General features: G+C 31.2%; 1 protein-coding gene across 1 annotated transcript in view; it reads left to right on the top strand.

The window, feature by feature from the left end:
* Window positions 1-18,732, top strand: part of LOC118184242 (dynein axonemal heavy chain 8-like) — a 442,084-nt gene that overhangs the window by 219,465 nt on the left and 203,887 nt on the right. The window contains exons 33-38 of the mRNA XM_085817842.1: window positions 1,535-1,734; window positions 2,565-2,718; window positions 5,621-5,784; window positions 5,945-6,152; window positions 8,179-8,340; window positions 17,447-17,671. Of these exons, the coding sequence (XP_085673968.1) occupies window positions 1,535-1,734; window positions 2,565-2,718; window positions 5,621-5,784; window positions 5,945-6,152; window positions 8,179-8,340; window positions 17,447-17,671 (1,113 nt within the window). The remainder of the gene's footprint in view (window positions 1-1,534; window positions 1,735-2,564; window positions 2,719-5,620; window positions 5,785-5,944; window positions 6,153-8,178; window positions 8,341-17,446; window positions 17,672-18,732) is intronic.

Genomic DNA, 18,732 nt, shown 5'->3' with positions numbered 1-18,732 from the left:
AGGTATGCACGTCTAAAGTTAATAGTTAATAGTAGTCTAAAGTTAATAATGCACATATATGCATAAAATACTATTAACTTTAGATGTGCATAAACATATATGCATAAAACACTGTTAACTTTAGATGTGTATAAACATATATGCATAAAATACTATTAACTTTAGACGTGCATACCTTTTCTTGAAATCAGTCTATTCTATGTTGAAATCATTCATGTTTGCTATTTGACACAATATATTATAATCTATGTAAATGATGTTAATTCATTTGTAAATTAATGTATTCATCAAATACAATTTGATGTATAAACATAAAAATGGGAATCTGCAATAAAATCTATCAACTAAGCTTCCAAAGCAATGCTTATGTTGTACTTTGATACTGCATATTGAGCATTTCCTTCAAACAATTCTTATTTGTCAGGGGCTGAGCTTTTTCCCATATGCAAGGTGTCCCATAAATGTTGTGACAAACATCTGGGGGAGGTAGGCCACATCATAGGAACCCATGCCCAGAAATGTCACTGTATGCCGCCAGGGGTTGTTGTACAAAAGAGTGCTAGTAGAAAGTGAGGATTGCTTCATTCGTGCGGTATGCACCATACGAAGAGCATGGAATGCTATACGAAACGAGAGCTGGGGAACATGTGGTTCCAATTTTATGGGGCGCCTGGCTCATTTTGGACTGGATGTTCATAGCCATTTGAACAGATCATTCTCGCATCAATGGATTGAGCGTGGTGGACCGGTTCCCTGGCCCCCATGCTCACCGGATTTGTTGAACCTTGATTTCTTTTTCTAGAGAGCCATTAAAAGTGTCTTGTATCATGATCCTGTTGTGCCTGAAATGGATCTCGTAGCAAGACTCACCTGCACAGCTGCGACAGTCAAAAAAACTGCTGGTGTGTTTGAACATGTCCAGCAATCAATGGTCTGCCGGTGTTAGGCATGTTTAGCGTCTGATGGTGCAAACTTCGAACATCTGCTGCAACATTCAAGCTGTTGTACATCATCTGTATCCATATCCAATAAATGTTTCAAATTAATCACTCTCTTTCTTCCTTTCCCATCTTCTACCTCTGCTACCACTTACCCCTGACACTTCTGAGCATGGGTTCCTATACAATTCTTTATTCTTATGTGATGTGCTCTCTCTTATGTGTGCTAAGTTTTTACAGGACACCCTGTATATGTGCGTTATGAGTTCTTCAGTTTTTCAATACATGCATTAATTCATAATTACACATATATATTATAATTCATAATTACACACACTCACACACACCCATATATATATATATATATATATATATATATATATATATATATACATGTTCTATAAAAGGGATCTCATTTTTATGTGTTACATAAATGAGAGAATTTAAAGATTATTACATAAAAATTGTTAGAAAAGATAAATAGCCTTTTCCGCCATTATTATTATATATCTCGTTTTATTTTTTAGCTGTATTTGTTTTATCCCACCCTTGCTTTATTTAAAATTTCTGAATATTGTAAGAGGTTTTGTTTGTAGGATGTATGTATTGCTGCAGAAAAAGAAAGAGAGATTGAAGCTAAACTTAATCAAATTATTGATGAATGGGCACTGGAGAATTTGTATTTTACCAGTTTCAAAAACCGTGGAGAACTGCTACTTAAAGGTGCTGAAGCTTCTGAAACTATTGTAAAACTTGAAGATGGTTTAATGACTCTTGGTTCATTGCTTAGCAACAGGTATTGTAAATTCACTTTAGAAGTGAATCTTTTTATTGTGTTACATTATAACATAAAAATCAGTTTAATCATTCTTATCTATTCTTAGTTATGGTACTTAAATTATGCATTATGCTTTATAAATTGCATAAAAAGGGACCAAGAGGGCATGGAAGCTTAAGATTCTTAACATTTGAGAGTACTCTTGATATTGAAAAACTTGATTTAAAAAACTATATAAATGTTGAATTAGAATTCTGAAAATGTTAAAAGACCTGTTAAATGCCAGTGAATAATATTGTTTTATGTTTCACTATTATCTTTAAATTATAATTTTCCTGTATTTGGTATGCCGAAAAAAATTTTGCAAAATGCAAATAATATTACATTTTGGCTACGTACCAATACGGAAACGTGCTAGTGTTTCCTTGAACACAAATTCTATACAATTCTGTGAATATCTCCATTTTGAAAATTTTTTGTGTTCAATATATTTTTCAATAATCTGAATAGAAATGATTATCCTTTAATCTCTTAACATCGGAAACCTTTTTCTAAACTGATATTAATTTAACATCTGTGAACAACTTGTAAGGCTTTTGTGATAGAGTTGATTATGCTAGAATTATACAATTTACTGTGATAATAATTATAACTTTCGTGTGTTTAAAATGATGTAAAGAAAGTAAGAAATTAAGTTTCGATTAATCTAGAGCAATTTTATAAAACTGGGTTTAACCATGATAAATGCTAAAGAATGTTAAACTAATTTTAATTGATCATAGAAATCTTGAATTTTGTTAAGTTATGCTTTTATCCTGACTTTTATATTTTAAACTGTAATTATTTAGGTATTCAGCTGCTATGAAAGATATTATTTTGAAGTGGCTACAATATTTGACTACTGCAACAGAAGTCATTGAAAGCTGGATTTTAGTTCAGAACCTTTGGGTATATTTAGAAGCTGTATTTGTTGGTGGTGATATATCAAAGCAATTGCCTAAGGTAAATTATATAATATTTGCTACATTTTAATAAAAATACAAAAGAATCTAAATTATGACCATATAAGATCTGTCTTCAAATACTTTTAATATATGTTTACCTTACCAGATGAAAAGTAAAGGCTGCTGAACACTGGATAGTATGATCTAAGTTCTAACATAAGCAATTGGGCAGGCTGCATAATCGGTTTTCATAATTTTTATGGTTTTTTCCAGGTGTAACATAAATGAAAGCGAGTTCCCTTTTGAAATTCCTCTATGATGGTATCGCTTTTCTTAGATAGCCTTTGTGTGCTTCTATATGATCAAATAATCTAACCTCACCTAATGATACCTATATTTATCATTTACACCTATATTTATGTTTCATAGCATTTATTTATAGTTATTATAAGCTATGAAATTATGTTATTAGCTATTTATAATTATTAGTTATTAATAGCTATGAGCTATGAAAAATTTAATAAAGTGCTCACACTTTATCTTATTGAAACAAAAATTCAAAGTTTAATGAAATGTTTTACTTTTTACAAAAACATGAAATACAGATAATTGTGCATAAGAAAAAAGAATTTTTTAATTAAAAAAATCACAAAGTAACAAAGAAATTCCATAAAGTTTAACTGTGCTACACAGTTTATGTTAAAAGCTGCTTAATATTATTTTCTTCTTTCACATCAATTGATATTCTAGGAGGTTCCAAGGCTGGGTGATTTTTCAAAAATATTTTTACATAAGGTTTGAGGTTAAAGTCTCTGTTAAAGGACTTCTATTTAAAGAGAACTGCCAGTAAATTTGCAATATGTTTTTTAACTGAAAAAGTTCTTGTTATGGAAATAAATTTTACTGAGTTGAAAGTTTCCTCAGCTTCAGTGTTAGCGGTAGAAATTGCCTCCAAAATGATTTCAGCTATTTTTACACTATTATGAATTTCATTGCATAGTTTTTCAGTTAAAGCCTTCTCAAAGAAAGCATAAAAATGATTTATTAGAGCTTTCTGCATAATTAAACTTCATATTATGCATAGAGTTTAAACAGGGTATATAAATTATGGAACAGATGCAATACTTTTCTGTTGAAAATTTCTTGTATATGGCATCATATTTTCTGGAAAGCTAAGACTGTCATCATCTGGATTGATAGCTCTTTTTAATATGTATGAGGGTATTGTTTACTTTTTCTGCATTAGTAAGGAAAATGTAAGTGCTGTTTTTAACTTAAGTCTAATAATAATTTTGAAATAAGCATTGATATGTACGAATTTCAAAATGAATTAATCTACATCGAAGCATTGTTAATAACTGAAGAGGCTTTACGCTACTACCAGGGCCGTTTCTAGCAGGGGTGCAACACGTAAAAGCACGTAGGTGGCAAAAATCAGGGGCGGCCGGGCTCTCATGGTACCATGGCTAAATATTTTTAATTTAGTGTAAGTACTTGTCATATGTAAGTACTTAGTGAATATGAAAAAATATATAATTGAGCATTTTTTTTAAATTTGGGGGCGGCAATCTTATTAAAGTATGCGAGCAGCCAATGGCCTAGGAATGGCCCTAATTACTACTTGGATAAGGATTTTCAGGCTTCTTCATGTGTTTTTTAAAAATAAGTTGACAAAACATATGTCGTTTATATTATTTATGAATATTCATCTGATTCATTTCTCCTAACACTCAATATATTTCCTTAAATACTTAGGTAAGTTGAATTTTTGAGAAATGAGCTCTAACATTGAGAAGTTGTTGGTCAAAAATGTTCTAAAAACTGAAAGTCTTTAAAATTCCTTTGTTCAAACTCCTTTTTTAAGAGCTTGTGTAAAATTGTGGGCACTAACATATATGATAAAAAAATTAAGATCTCTGCATATGAATACAATCTTGCATGTAATACTAGCAGTATTTGCTTATTCTTTCCCCTTTTTTTAATATATTTTTCTCTTAGAAACATAACTGAATTTATTACTTTTAAAATTAAGATTTGCATTTTATTGACATGCTTCTTCTTAACTCATTTATATGTTTTTAATATAAAACTATGTTATTATAGTTTTTAAATTATATATTATTATCAATTATTATAGTTATTAAATATTAAAAAATTCAGTTTTTGATATTTAATAGTAGTTTTTAAAATTTGAAATCCTTCTTCTCAAAAATTATGATAAAACATGTCATATTATTGGCTGGTCATTCACAGCTTTTTTCCATTTATCATCTTTTTATTCAGATAATATTATTAGGTATTTTTAGATTTCACATATTCTTTCACTACTAATTAATATTATTAAAATATTGTTAATAATTTGTCTTTGATAATTGTGTATGATGGTATGAAATTATGGGGTAAGCTTGAATTAAATTTCTTGCTTATAGTTGAAATTTCTTGCTATTATAAACATTTTTTCTTTATGACAAATTTGGTTATACTAAGCTTTTCTTTCTACCTGTGTCCTATCAAAAGCCAAGTATTAAAGGTCATCGAACACTAGTAGTTTGATCCGGAATCAAATCTTGGCAAATGGGCTGGCTGCATGGAACTTTTCATTGTTTTCCCCATGTATAACGTAGATATGAGCCAGTTTCCTTTAAAATGCCTTAATGAAAACATCTATAGGCCTGAAATAAGCCTATAGCCTAAAAGTTGCTTTTCTGTAATCAATTAACCTAACCTTATTTTCTAGCTATTGAGATTCCTTTTCAACTGAAAAAATTTTTGAATATCATTTAAAATAACACTTTGACAAAAAATTTTAATTTTTACCCTTGATAAAATGAACTAATATACATTCCACCAAAAATTGTATTATTCATTTTATTTAACATATAAAGTTAGAAGAAGATTTTTCACAAAGTTAACATGCAAGTCTTGCATCTGTTAACTCTACTAAATTATGATTTTCTTAGGAAGCTGAGCGTTTTGCTGTTATAGATTTAACTTGGGTAAATTTAATGAAAAGAGCTCATGAAAAAGTCAATGTAATAAAATGTTGTTCCGAAGATGATACAATGAGCAAAGAGCTACCTCATTTACTGGAAGAACTGGAAGCTTGTCAGAAATCTTTAGTGGGGTGAATATTACATTTTTTAGTTTTTAGAAAATTTCATATATTTTTTTACTGCTTATCAAAATATTGAATTCATTCAAATTCTGTTTTAAAACATTTTGTTATTTTATCTTTATTTTAATATTAATTATATAAAACTAATTAATTACTCTTACCCTTATAGTTATCTGGAAAGCAAAAGAAGAATTTTCCCTCGATTTTTCTTCATTTCTGATCCAGCTCTACTGGAAATCCTGGGACAAGCTAGTGACTCTCACACAATTCAAGCTCACTTACTTGGAGTTTTTGAAAATGTTAATGAAGTAAGATTTGACCCAGATGAATACAACAAGATTACTGCAGTGATTTCCAAAGAAGGAGATGAAATTCCTGTAAGCAATTTCATTAACAATTTTTTTATTGTGAAAGCTTTAAAAAAGTAGTGTCTGTATATTTTAAAATTCATATCTTACATATAACTTAGGTTGTTGTTTTGCCAATTAGTTTAAACTTTAGATAAGATATGTAGTATAAAATCTGAGATTCAGAATCATTGGGATTTCAGTGTATCCATATTTGAGAACTTTACTGCTTTTAGGTCATCATTTCAAATCTAGTAAGATGACATATAAGTCTGGCAACATCAGGGCTTCACTGTGATTAAGGTCAGACAGAAAAATGCTAACCAAGTAGAAAGAAGGTTGAACAGGCCATCAAAATGTATGATATTATCATTCTGTCGGCCAAGCACATCTAATACTTTGGTGTTATTCTTGACCAAAAATTGACATGGAAGCCTTATACTGCACACATAACTTGTAATTTCCATTTTTCTAAACATACACTAACCTACTTAATTTTCTGGTACTTCGTTTTATCTATAGGCAATAAGTTACTTATTTATAAGACCATGTTAAGACCTATAATTACCTATGCCTAAGGATTTGAAAGTCAGATGCATATGAATAAATTTCAAATTTTTCAAAATGCTAGGCAGGTGCGAATAACCAGTAGTTTATTCATTATAATGAAATACATGTGAAACTTAAAACTACTCTGCCTCAATAGCATTTGTTTCTCTTCTTCTAACTTTATATGTCATGACGACTTTGCTTCAGAAATGATTAGGGCATAGACAAGAGCCTGAATAAGTGACTTTGTCTAATGCTAACACCTACAGCCATTCAACGGTCATAAAAGTGATCCTTCCCAATATTGATATAACATCAATCAATGTATTGTCATTGACCACGGTGCCACTTCCTTTGCTAGCAGGTGTTTGATGCAGGAATCTCAGTTAGTGGAGAGAAAAATCACATTTACAGCATTTTTGTAGCATTATGTTATCTGTTCTTAGACTTTGTAAGGAAAGGCAGGAATTATTTTATTTTATTTCTTTATTTATTTGGGGCAGGGAACTGTTGGTATGAATATTGGGTTTCTGGCTTTTGGATTTAATACTGCACTAGTTATAGTGTCTTGGATCCTCTTTAAGTTGTAGATTTATAATCTAGTAAATTTACATATGAAAAAATGAGTAGCAAACTAAACCAAAAATTTTATCTTGCAATTTTATCTGTTTTTTACCTAATGAGAACACCACTATTCCTTTTTCCTTGTTCAAAAAAATTTGTTTCCTCCTTATGCGCTCTGCTATTTATTGGATGGATGGTCTAACTTCTGATTAGTATGTTACATATATTTGTAATATGTCAAAATTCATATTAGTAATAAACTTTCATTCATTAGTTAATTGTACTTAAATGTTCATAGGTTGCACATCTAATTAAAGATGCATATTTAATAAAAAAAATAACTTTGTTTGGCAAAATGGTATAATATTTTTTGTCATTTTTTATTTGAAAGGCCATAACATTGGAAGTACAGAAATATTATTGATTATGACCTAATATTTTTTTTTTTTTGTAGTTTATCTGTATATACTTTGAGATTTTGCTAGTTTTTTAGAATTTTTCAACTGATAATATTAATTATGATTATTGGAAATGGTAGCCAATGTATATATATATTTAAATTTCCTTAAAATTTGTTTAGCTTATTTGATTATGGCAAAATACTTGAGGGCTCTCCGCCTAAGGGGAGGACTTTGTTAGGGAAACTGGTTCATATACACATAACACATGGCGTAAACCATGAAAACACCATTGTAGCCAGCCCGTTTGTTGGTATTAGAACCCTGGACCCAAACTAGCAGTATTTAGCATCTTTATTGTTCAGCCACTGATGGGTTCCCTTAAATTCGATAATAACCATTTTTCTCGTCAAGTTTATGGGCATTACCTTACCTATTATTATCATTTGCTTAAACATATTGCATTAAAATGAATAAAAACAGCATGAGATTCTTGTTTTTTTAACAGTATTTTAAAATGCTTTATTTAAAATTTTCATCTTCAGCTTGAGAGACCAGTAATGGCTGAAGGTAATGTGGAATTGTGGCTTGGAGATCTTCTAGTTGTGCAGCAAATTTCATTGAATGCTGTTATAAAGCAAGGTTATGTTAGCTTAAATTCTGAAGGCTTTGAACTCATATCATTTGTTGATCAGTACATTGCTCAGGTAATTTAATATACATACTTATATGCAATATTTGTCTATTTACTGGCTCTTTCTTTATATGTGCGGTTTGTGTGCATGTGAGTATATGCAAACCCATGCATATGTCTATCTCTCTTTATATATATATATAAACATGCACATATGTTTAGTGAATGTCCTTGAGCTATATATTTTGCTCAGTGCTATATTGCTCAGTGCTATATATTTTGAATAAAGGACTTATGACTATAAATTAGTAGTGATAATGATATAATAAGGTATTTGATGCACCATAAGGAAATCTGATCAATAATTCAAAATTTATGTTTTTAGAGAAGGTAGATTTATTTTGATAAAATGAATTTTTTAACAAACAATAAAAATATTAATAAAAGCTATTATGTATTAGATTTTTCTGAAAATATTTTGATGAATGTTTTATCAAAGTTTATGAAACTAAAAAATAAGTCTATATTTGATATTCAGACAAAACTGACTAGAAATAATAATGAATCTTACTTAAAAAATCTTACCTACTTGACTGGAAATAATAATAAATTACTTAAAATTAGACAGGCCTATGGGCTTAACTGCTGTATTTGCGTAGTCTATTAGTAAGGTATGAGTGATCTATATAAATGTTTCAAGAACAAAAGCACGTCTTCATTGCTAGGTGAAAAGTATTTAAAAGTTGTACTTTTTATGTACATTGTTCAGTTGATGGAAACACTTTCCTGCATATATATGGCTTGTAGAATTGTAATAAAAAACTATTATGATAAAGAAATAAGATGAAATTAAAATAGTGAACTATGAATAGAAAGTATGATATCTCAGCATATGTCAGTTATTCATGTCAGATCCTTAACTTATACCAAACTGGACATATACCAAGCAAACTTTTCCAGTAAGAAGTAAATGGAAATAACTAATAAATTTTTATAAAAAAATCTCATCATCATTATTATTATACTACAGTCAAAAGTCGTTAATCCGGACTCGTCCGGACTTCTGCGACTCCGGATTATCGATTTTTCCGGATTATAGATCATCAGTTTAAATCTGGTAAGATGGAATGCAGAAATTATAAAATTAAAAATATGAAACTGTAATTTATGAAATAAAAAACAATTATGATCTAAAGAGTATCAAAATTTACACACAAAAAAAAAAAAAAGCTTAATATTTATTTGTTTACTTAATTAAACATTTCTTTCAATGTAAGTTGTTTAAGTTGCTTCATTTTTTATGTGATAATACATTCTCTTTAATTCTATAAACAGACGTAATTTCTTGTTCAGTTGCAAAGTTCCACTGTTCAAGTCCTATAATTGCTGTGTCGAGAATACCGACTAATTTGTCAATCGAAATTTTTTCGTTTTCAATAACCTCTGTCACTTTCTTCGCTATCGGAAGCGAATTATAATGACGAGGAATTTGATTTCAATCATATCAAAGACGGAGTACATCGAGATAAAATACTACATTTAGTAAGGAATTATAAGCCAAATAAAATAAAAATATCTACCCTGAAGATAAGGATAGTGCTGATAGATCAACTTCCAATTCATTGCGCACTGCGGCGTTAAAGATAAACAAAGTTTAGATAAAAAAAACGTTTAAGTTTAGATAAACAAAGCATATGCCTTTATCCATTTTTTGCAGCAATTCCACTTTTTGTTTATTGGACTTAGAAACATACTTTCGCTTTATATATCCTTTACATATTAGTAATGTGGAGCAATTCATAATGACAGCGATGAAGCTGTACACTCCGACGTTAATTCCCCCCTCACCCCCGCTAACTGTGAATGGACTTGATCCAAAAAAAAAAGAAGGAGAAACATTCTCTCCTTGTATGACTCACTTCTCGCGTTATGCAATGGACAGTAAACAACGCTTGTAACCATCGCTATATTTTTTTTTTCTTCATATACCTAATAAATATGTTATTTTGTGTTTGCTAATATGATGATCGTGTTCCTTACATCGGCAGCTTGGATTACACTTTATTAAGGTAAGAACTTTGATTCTGTTTTATTCATCTGCTCGTCTCGATTTAGCGAAGTTGTAACAGTAAACCAAAATGAACCACGAATACCTTCAACAAAAGATTATGAGACCGAAAATATGTTTACTTCAACTAAACGCATAAAATATATCGAGATAAGCCATTAAGAATAAAAAAACAGAAAAGATACTTTACCATAAATTATCGCTGGATAATCCGAAAAAGGAAAAGCCAAGCCTGTCTTCAAAAGCGAAACAAAACTGCATATTTGCGTACTGTGCATTCGAAATACAGAAGCAGAAATGGCTACTAGCTGCAAAAATAAATATTCGATTATGAAACTAAACAATAACAACTATCAAGTATGGAAATACAAACTTGAAATGATCCTGAAAAAGGAAAATTTATGGGATTTAATAGCAGATGATACACCAAAAGAAATAAACGTCGAATAGAGAAAACAAGATGAACAAGCACAAGCTACCATTAGTTTACTCGTAGAAGACAACCAAATCGTACACATAAGAAATAAAACGACAGCCAAAGAAATATGGAATGAATTAAAGAAAATACACGAATGAAAGAATCTTTCCAGTAAACTTTACCTTCTGAGAAAGCTGTATATGTTAAAAGCACAAAACGAATACAAACTCGAAGAACACGTCAACAAAATGCTCGAAATCGTAGACAAACTGCGAGGAATCGGGAAAGAAATAAAGGACAGTCACATTGCAGCGCTCTTACTAAGCGGCTTACCAAAAAGCTACAAAAATCTCATTGCAGCTTTAGAAGCACGCCCAGAAGAAGAACTAATGCTGGAATACGTAAAAACGAAACTCATCGATGAATGCCTGAGAAGAAAAGAAGGCACGCGAGCAGAAGAAACGACTGCCTTTAAAACGAATTTTAGCACAAAATTCAAGCATTTCAATCAACGAAGATGCAATTATTGCAAAAGAATAGGACACTCAGAAAAAGAATGCAGATTTTTAAATAACCACAAAGAAAAAGATAAAAACGAAAGTAACTCATTTTTCAAGAATGAAAAGCAAACAAATAAAAGAAATTATGGAAATAAACAGAAAACTAAAATTGCTGTAAACGAGGATACACATGAAGATGAAAACGAAAATAAGAATCATGAAAAGACTGAGAATTACACATTCGAAGTCACCAGAGAAAGAAAATCTCAAAACTCAAACTGATCAGTTGACTCAGGTGCTACTTGTCATATGACCGATAACATAAACTTTTTCACCAAATTGGATAGAAGCAAAACTGAGCAGATAACAATTGCTAACGGCATGCAGATGAAGTCCGAAGGTATAGGAGAAGGATACTTATACTATACAGAAGACGAAGATAACGAAATAGAAGTGAGACTCGTAGATGTTCTGTACGTTCCTGACCTAGAAGGAGAATTGATATCTGTAAGGAAAATTACAAAGAAAGGATTCACAGTTGAATTTGAAGAAGATTATTGCAGGATAAAGAAGAAAAATAAAACCATAGGAATTGCTAAAGCAAAAGGAAATTTATACACCATAGTTAAATCGCAAAGAAGAAAAGCCAAAATTGCAACTGCAGAAAGAAGAGAAAATAGTATAGATCTTTGGCATAGAAGGCTAGGACATAGAAATTATGAAGCAATCAAGAGGCTAAAGAATGATGACTTGGCAACCAGAATAAGAATTGACGGAGAAGCCAAAAAGGAAAAAGAATGTGAATGCTGTATCAGAGGCAAAATGACTGAATTGCCGTATCCCAAGCTAAACAACTATAGAGCAAAATCAGTTCTAGACTTGATACATTCAGATATCTGTGGACCAATCGGTACAACATCACTAGGAGGAAAGAAATACTTCATAACATTCATCGACGATCATTCGAGATACACAACGCTCTACCTGCTAGCTACAAAAGATGAAGCTATCTCCAAGTTAAAACAATTTGTAACCATGGCGAAGAACAAATTTGGAAAGAAGCCAAAAGTCTTAAGAACAGACAATGGAGGAGAATATACAAGCAAAAAGATTGAAGACTATCTAAAGGAAGAGGGAATCGAACATCAAACCTCCGTAGCATATTCACCGCAACAGAACGGTAGAGCAGAAAGAAAAAATCGTTACTTGATGAAAATAACAAGATGCCTGCTACTCGATTCAGGACTCAAAAGAGAATTTTGGGGAGAAGCCGTAATGACAGCCACCTATCTACAAAACAGGCTACCATCAAGATCAGTTGAAAAAACACCATATGAACTATGGAATAATAAGAAGCCGAACCTAAGCCATATCAGAGTTTTCGACAGCACAGCTTATTATCGAGTTCCAAAGCAGAAAAGAAGCAAACTAGACGAAAGAGCAGAAAAAGGAATTCTTGTTGGATATAGTGACCGTACTAAAGGATATAGAATTTACATGCCACATGCAAACAACGTCATGATCAGAAGAAGCATAATATTCGATAAAAACAAAAAAGAAGAAATGCCTTGTCAATTAAACGATCATCATGAGGAAATAGAATGGCCTTTTAAAGAAAATAAATCGACAGAACCACGTCCAAATGATATTACAGAGGAAGTAATTGACACAGAAGAAATTCCCCCATTACCGAGAAGATCCCACAGAACGACTAAAAGAATCCCATCAAACAGATTCTCATACATGGCTAAGAATGAAGAAATCAAAGTTCCTAAAGACTGGGAAGAACTTTAAACTTTTCCTACCAAAGAAAAGGAACTGTGATTAAAAGCTACGAAAGAAGAAATGGAAGCACTGAAGAGGAACAAAACATGGGAACTAGTCGATCTTCCAAAAGGAAAGAAAGCAATTGGAAACAAATGGACATTTAAAACAAAATCCGACGCTTCAAGAAATATTATCAGATATAAAGCTCGTTTAGTAGCTAAAGGATATTGCCAAAAATTTGGGCACGACTACGACGAAACGTTCGCTCCAGTCGTAAAGTATACAACAATAAGGACTATTTTGGCAATAGCAGCTCAAAAGAAAATGCACGTAAATCACTTCGATGTAAAAACAGCTTTTCTATATGGAGATCTGAAAGAAAATATATATATGAAGCAACCAGAAGGCTACATCTCTGCTTCAGAAGCAAATAAAGTCTGTAAACTGAATAAAAGTATCTACGGACTAAAACAGGCAGCCAGAAACTGGAATCACAAGATAGCTGAAATCCTGCGCAAACAAGGATACATTCAAGGAAAGGCTGATCCATGTTCCTTCACACTAATCGAGAAAAACGCAAGAACTTACATAATCGTTTACGTTGATGACATATTAGTCATGAGCGACAAGTGTGAATCAATTCAAGAAGTTGAACGAATTGTCAAAGAATATTTCGACATTCGAAATCTTGGAGAAGTGTCTACATATCTAGGAATTGAAATCGAAAGAGGAAAAGATGGAAGCTTTAAACTTCATCAAGCTAACAAGATTAATAGTATGATCAAAAAATTCGACGGAGAGTCACCAAAGAAACTAAGCTATACACCCATGACTACGAATTTTACGAAGAACCAAAACAACCAGGATGACGTTTTTCCCGATAATCGGAAGTATAGGGAAGCAGTGGGAGCACTTTTATATTTAGCAACAGTATCAAGACCTGACATAGCAAATTCTGTTGGAATACTTAGCAGGAAAATAGAAAATCCATCAACATCGGACTGGAACGGTATCATTAAAATCATACGATATTTGAGAGCAACAATTAATTACAAATTACATCTAAAATCCAATGGTGCACCAGTCATCAAAGCTTACAGTGACGCTGATTGGGCAGGAGATACCTCTGACAGAAAATCCACACCCGGATATATATTTCAAATAGGAAACAATATGGTATCATGGGGAAGCAAGAAACAAAATTGTGTCGCCCAATCTTTGACAGAAGCCGAATACATCGCTCTAGCCTTAACATTGCAGGAGCTACAATGGATTAGACAACTGATGGGAGATTTAGGTTTTGCTCAACAGGAAGCTAACATCGTATTCGAGGACAATATATCATGCATAAATCTTTCCCGAAAAGAGAAAGGAAGCAGTTACACCAAACACATCGATGTGAAATATCACTACGTATATGATCTACAAAATCAAGGGATTGTTAAATTAATACACTGCAACAGTAAAATGATGTATGCGGACATGTTCACAAAACCTTTGCCCAGACAACAGCTGGAATTTCTATTGAAAGGAATCGGGCTTACTTCGAACAGAACAGTTCATCGAGTAGGAGATTGTGGAGCAATTCATAATAACAGCGATGAAGCTGTACACTCCGACGTTAATTCCCCCCCCCACCCCCGCTAACTGTGATTGGACTTGATCCAAAAAAAAAAAATCTGAAATGTTTCAGATTTTAAATTACGTCCAAAGGGGCGTTTTTTAACATTTTGTGTGTTACCTTTCTTTATTAAATATCATGTTCCTCGCACTTAAACCATAGGATCCAGTGCAACAGCAATATCGCAAAATAGTTTTAAAACGAGCATATCTTTAGAATTTCCGATACAGAGACTCACGCGCTGGAGATAAAAATGTTTTATCTGCACAACGTTGCCATTGCTCGCTTTGAAATCCTTGAGTTTGTTAATCAAAAATTCGTCAAAGTTTTAAAAAATAGGAAATCGATCATAAAACAAATTTCAAATTTCAAATTTGATCTTCCACATGCTCATATTCGTTGGAGGATTACATTATTCAAAATTCGATGACTTTATGTACCTTGTTTTATCACAATACGAGAAATATACATACATTTATGCAGATTTTTCATTATTTAATTTCTTCAAATATAATGCAGGACTCTAACATTTTGTGGCAACAGTTTGAAAAGTGAACCGACATTTATGAGTCCGATGCAAAATGCCAAAATGAAACTAATGGTCCTTCGGGATTCAAATCCCTTTGGACTAAAAAAAAAAAAAGGAGAAACATTCTCTCCTTGTATGACTCACTTCTCGCGTTATGCAATGGACAGTAAACAACGCTTGTAATCATCGCTATATTTTTTTTTTCTTCATATACCTAATAAATATGTTATTTTGTGTTTGCTAATATGATGATCGTGTTCCTTACATCAGCAGCTTGGATTACACTTTATTAAGGTAAGAACTTTAATTCTGTTTTATTCATCTGCTCGTCTCAATTTAGCGAAGTTGTAACAGTAAACAAAAATGAACCACGAATACCTTCAACAAGTAAATATATATTAGAAATTCTATTTGACATAATCGAAAGTTCAAGCTTACTTTTATAAAATTGCTCTAACAGTCTGCAAAAAATAATAAGCCGAATCCAATTCGAAGATTATGGAACAACGCAATCTGCAACATTAACTGAATTAGATAATTTTGGCTTAGCTTATACCGTCCGTTATACATTAAACGTGCATTCGTAAACGTATTTTGCGCTCGTGCACACGCATATTCGCAGCCGTAAAGGTCTTACGTGCATGTGTTTAGCTTTGAGGTCCGGATTATAGATCATTCCGGATTTTGGGTGTCCGAATTAACGACTTTTGACTGAACTATATAATTTAAAAATACCAAGCAGTGGCTGAAATATATACTGTACAGGAAAGAAATACTGTAGCTATATGCTTTTCTGTTATCCAGATCAAAAACAATTTCTTAATATATTAAGCAAAAGTTTCCAGTAAGAAGTAAAGAAAATAACTAATCTACTCTTATAAAAAATCTAATAATTATTACTGTTTAATTTTAAAATACAAATGCAGTAGCAGAAATATAGTATATATTGTACAGGAAAGAAATAGTCTAGCTATATACTCAGTTATCCAGATCAAAAACAATTTCTCAACATGCTTCAATGTTCCTGATACAATTTCATCCCCTTCACAGTGTTAGCCTATGCAATAGCATCTTTGTTTCTCATGATCATAGATACCTTCTTTTTCGATATATGGTATGCAATTGGCCATTCCAGAATGTAATTTTCAGGGTATCTCGTTTACTGCTCTTTCATTCCTTCAAAACAAATATTATTATCAAGAATGCTGCCTATTTGCATAGAAAACAATTTCTTGGGCTTTGATCTTCACCTGTCGACTTTCAACATGTTGTGTATTTGTCCTTCTTTGTCTTCTTGGAAGCGTGACTTCCAAGAATGTTAAAGTGTGATTTTTATAAAAATTATGCTTTCTGCCACTGTTATCGATGAATCTAAAAATTCTTAAATATTAGGGATAAAAGACTTGGAAAAAGAGGAAGAGATATTTTAAAACTATTTATTGGTATTAAAACAATGTAAATCTGGGGAGAACCACATATTTGCATTGTCAGTTTTAAGTAGCCATTAAGAACAATGCATATCTTCAAATGTTTGCAATATTTCATAAATTTTATGGGAACTGTTTTAATCTTGCAATCTTACATGTTGAATTAATTTTTTTATAAAGTTTAATTTTTTATAAAGATGCCAAAAATATGCCAATTTTGAAATTCATCACCAAATATGCATTTCAATTCACATACTCATGTACTTCACTCGCACATATATTCAGGTTACCATTTAAATTCATTCCTGTCTATTACATTGAAAAAATTTTTTGAAATATTAATTCTTTTACTGTGTGTTGCTAAATTGGGCAACTTATCAAAATTTTGGGAATTTAAAAATAAATTAGCTTGAACAATTTTTGATTGTAATTTATGAATTTTGTAATGATTTTTTATTGTAACTATAATATTTCTAAAATGTTAAAATAGCAATACGATATTACAGCTATATTTTTTGAAGAATAATATTAAGATAATCATTTTTATTTTCTGTCTTTCATTTTTCAGAATGAAGGCATTTAAGGTTAAAATGAAATGAGAAGACACATTAAGATAATAAATGTTATAAAGCATTATTTCTGAACTATTTTTAGAAAAGCAAAGATACTACTGTAGATATTTATAAAATTTAATTTCATTTATCTGCTTTTGCATTTTTATAATAATGGCTTCTTCCCATGTTAATGTTTCAAAATATTTAAATATGAATTAATTTTCTCTGTCAAATTCATTTTATGCATTTTGTTCTGAATGTTTTTCTGAAAATTTCCTTTTAATTCTACTTTTAGGTTGCTCTTCTTGGAGTACAAATGTTATGGACAAGAGATGGAGAAGAAGCTCTTTCATATGCTCGAATTAGCAAAAAGATAATGAGCTATACAAATAAAAAATTTGGTGACATTCTAAGAAAACTCATTGCTCAAACAACTCTAGATTTATCTCGATTTGTAAGAATAAAATATGAAACTCTTATTACCATCCATGTTCACCAAAAAGATATCTTTGAGGATTTGGTAATATCTTTATTTTTGCCTTTATTTTAAATTTTTTTCAAAATAGCATTTTAAATCTTAAACCATTTATCTTCAGTGATCATCTGTTTCTAAGAGTTTTAAAAATATGAATGGATATGAAAAATAAATTAAAAAAAGAAAAATGATAAACTGAAATAAAAATGGAAAATGAAAATATATGAAAAATTAAACTTCAGAGTGTTAGCTTTGTTAAGTCAAGGCAAGTTTGGTAAGTTTTGTATTTGAAATATTTGTTCCATTATTATAAATTATTATTTTCAAAGTTAGTATAATAACTCTCCCCCCCCCAAAAAAAAAGACCCTCTTCTTATTTTTTATTTGTTTATTTATTTATTTACTCTGCATGTGAGTAAAGATATTTTTAACAATGTGAAAAAAATTTAATTTTTAAGAATCATTTCTTGATAACTTATAAATACACTGTTTATCATTAAGCAAGAAAAATCGCAAAAAAAATTATGATTACTCAAACAATTACATGTAGAATTTAATGAAATTGACCCATTGTATACAACACATAATAAGGAATAAATAACATGAAAAGAAATTACCAAACAATTATGATGTTATAGAAATTAGAATATGTGTTAAATGAACTAATTGGATGTGTCAATTTGGTATAGGAAAATTATTACATGGCATATTATCTGCCCTAGAAGAAATACAGCACATAAGCAATGTGTGATGCTGTCAATTATGCAGTCTGTCACTTCTGTAGGAAATGAGAGCCGTTGTTCTTACAAAGCAGCTGAAAGCATGGCAAGGGTCTGGAAAGGAGGATTGAGTGCAGCTATACATCTTCCTAAAGCATCCTAAGTATGCTCAATAGGATTCAGGTCTGGTGATCAAGCTGAATGGGCTGAATAGATTCCATGTGCTGAATTGTTTGCTGCTGAAGACTAGAAGATTAGATCATGAGCCCTTTGCAGTCTAGCAATGCTGCCCTGTAGCAGGAAATCATCACCTATTGCCTTGGCATAAAAAACACATAAGCATCAAGGATGTCATTTCTATAGGCGTGAGCATTCACATTTCCATGA

Source organism: Stegodyphus dumicola, chromosome 5 (assembly GCF_044657685.1).
Source record: "Stegodyphus dumicola isolate Sdum_Otavi_A_Nest chromosome 5, ASM4465768v1".
Taxonomy (NCBI): domain Eukaryota; kingdom Metazoa; phylum Arthropoda; class Arachnida; order Araneae; family Eresidae; genus Stegodyphus; species Stegodyphus dumicola.
Note: the sequence above shows the minus strand (reverse complement) of the source record. Positions and strands in the feature narration are given on the sequence as shown.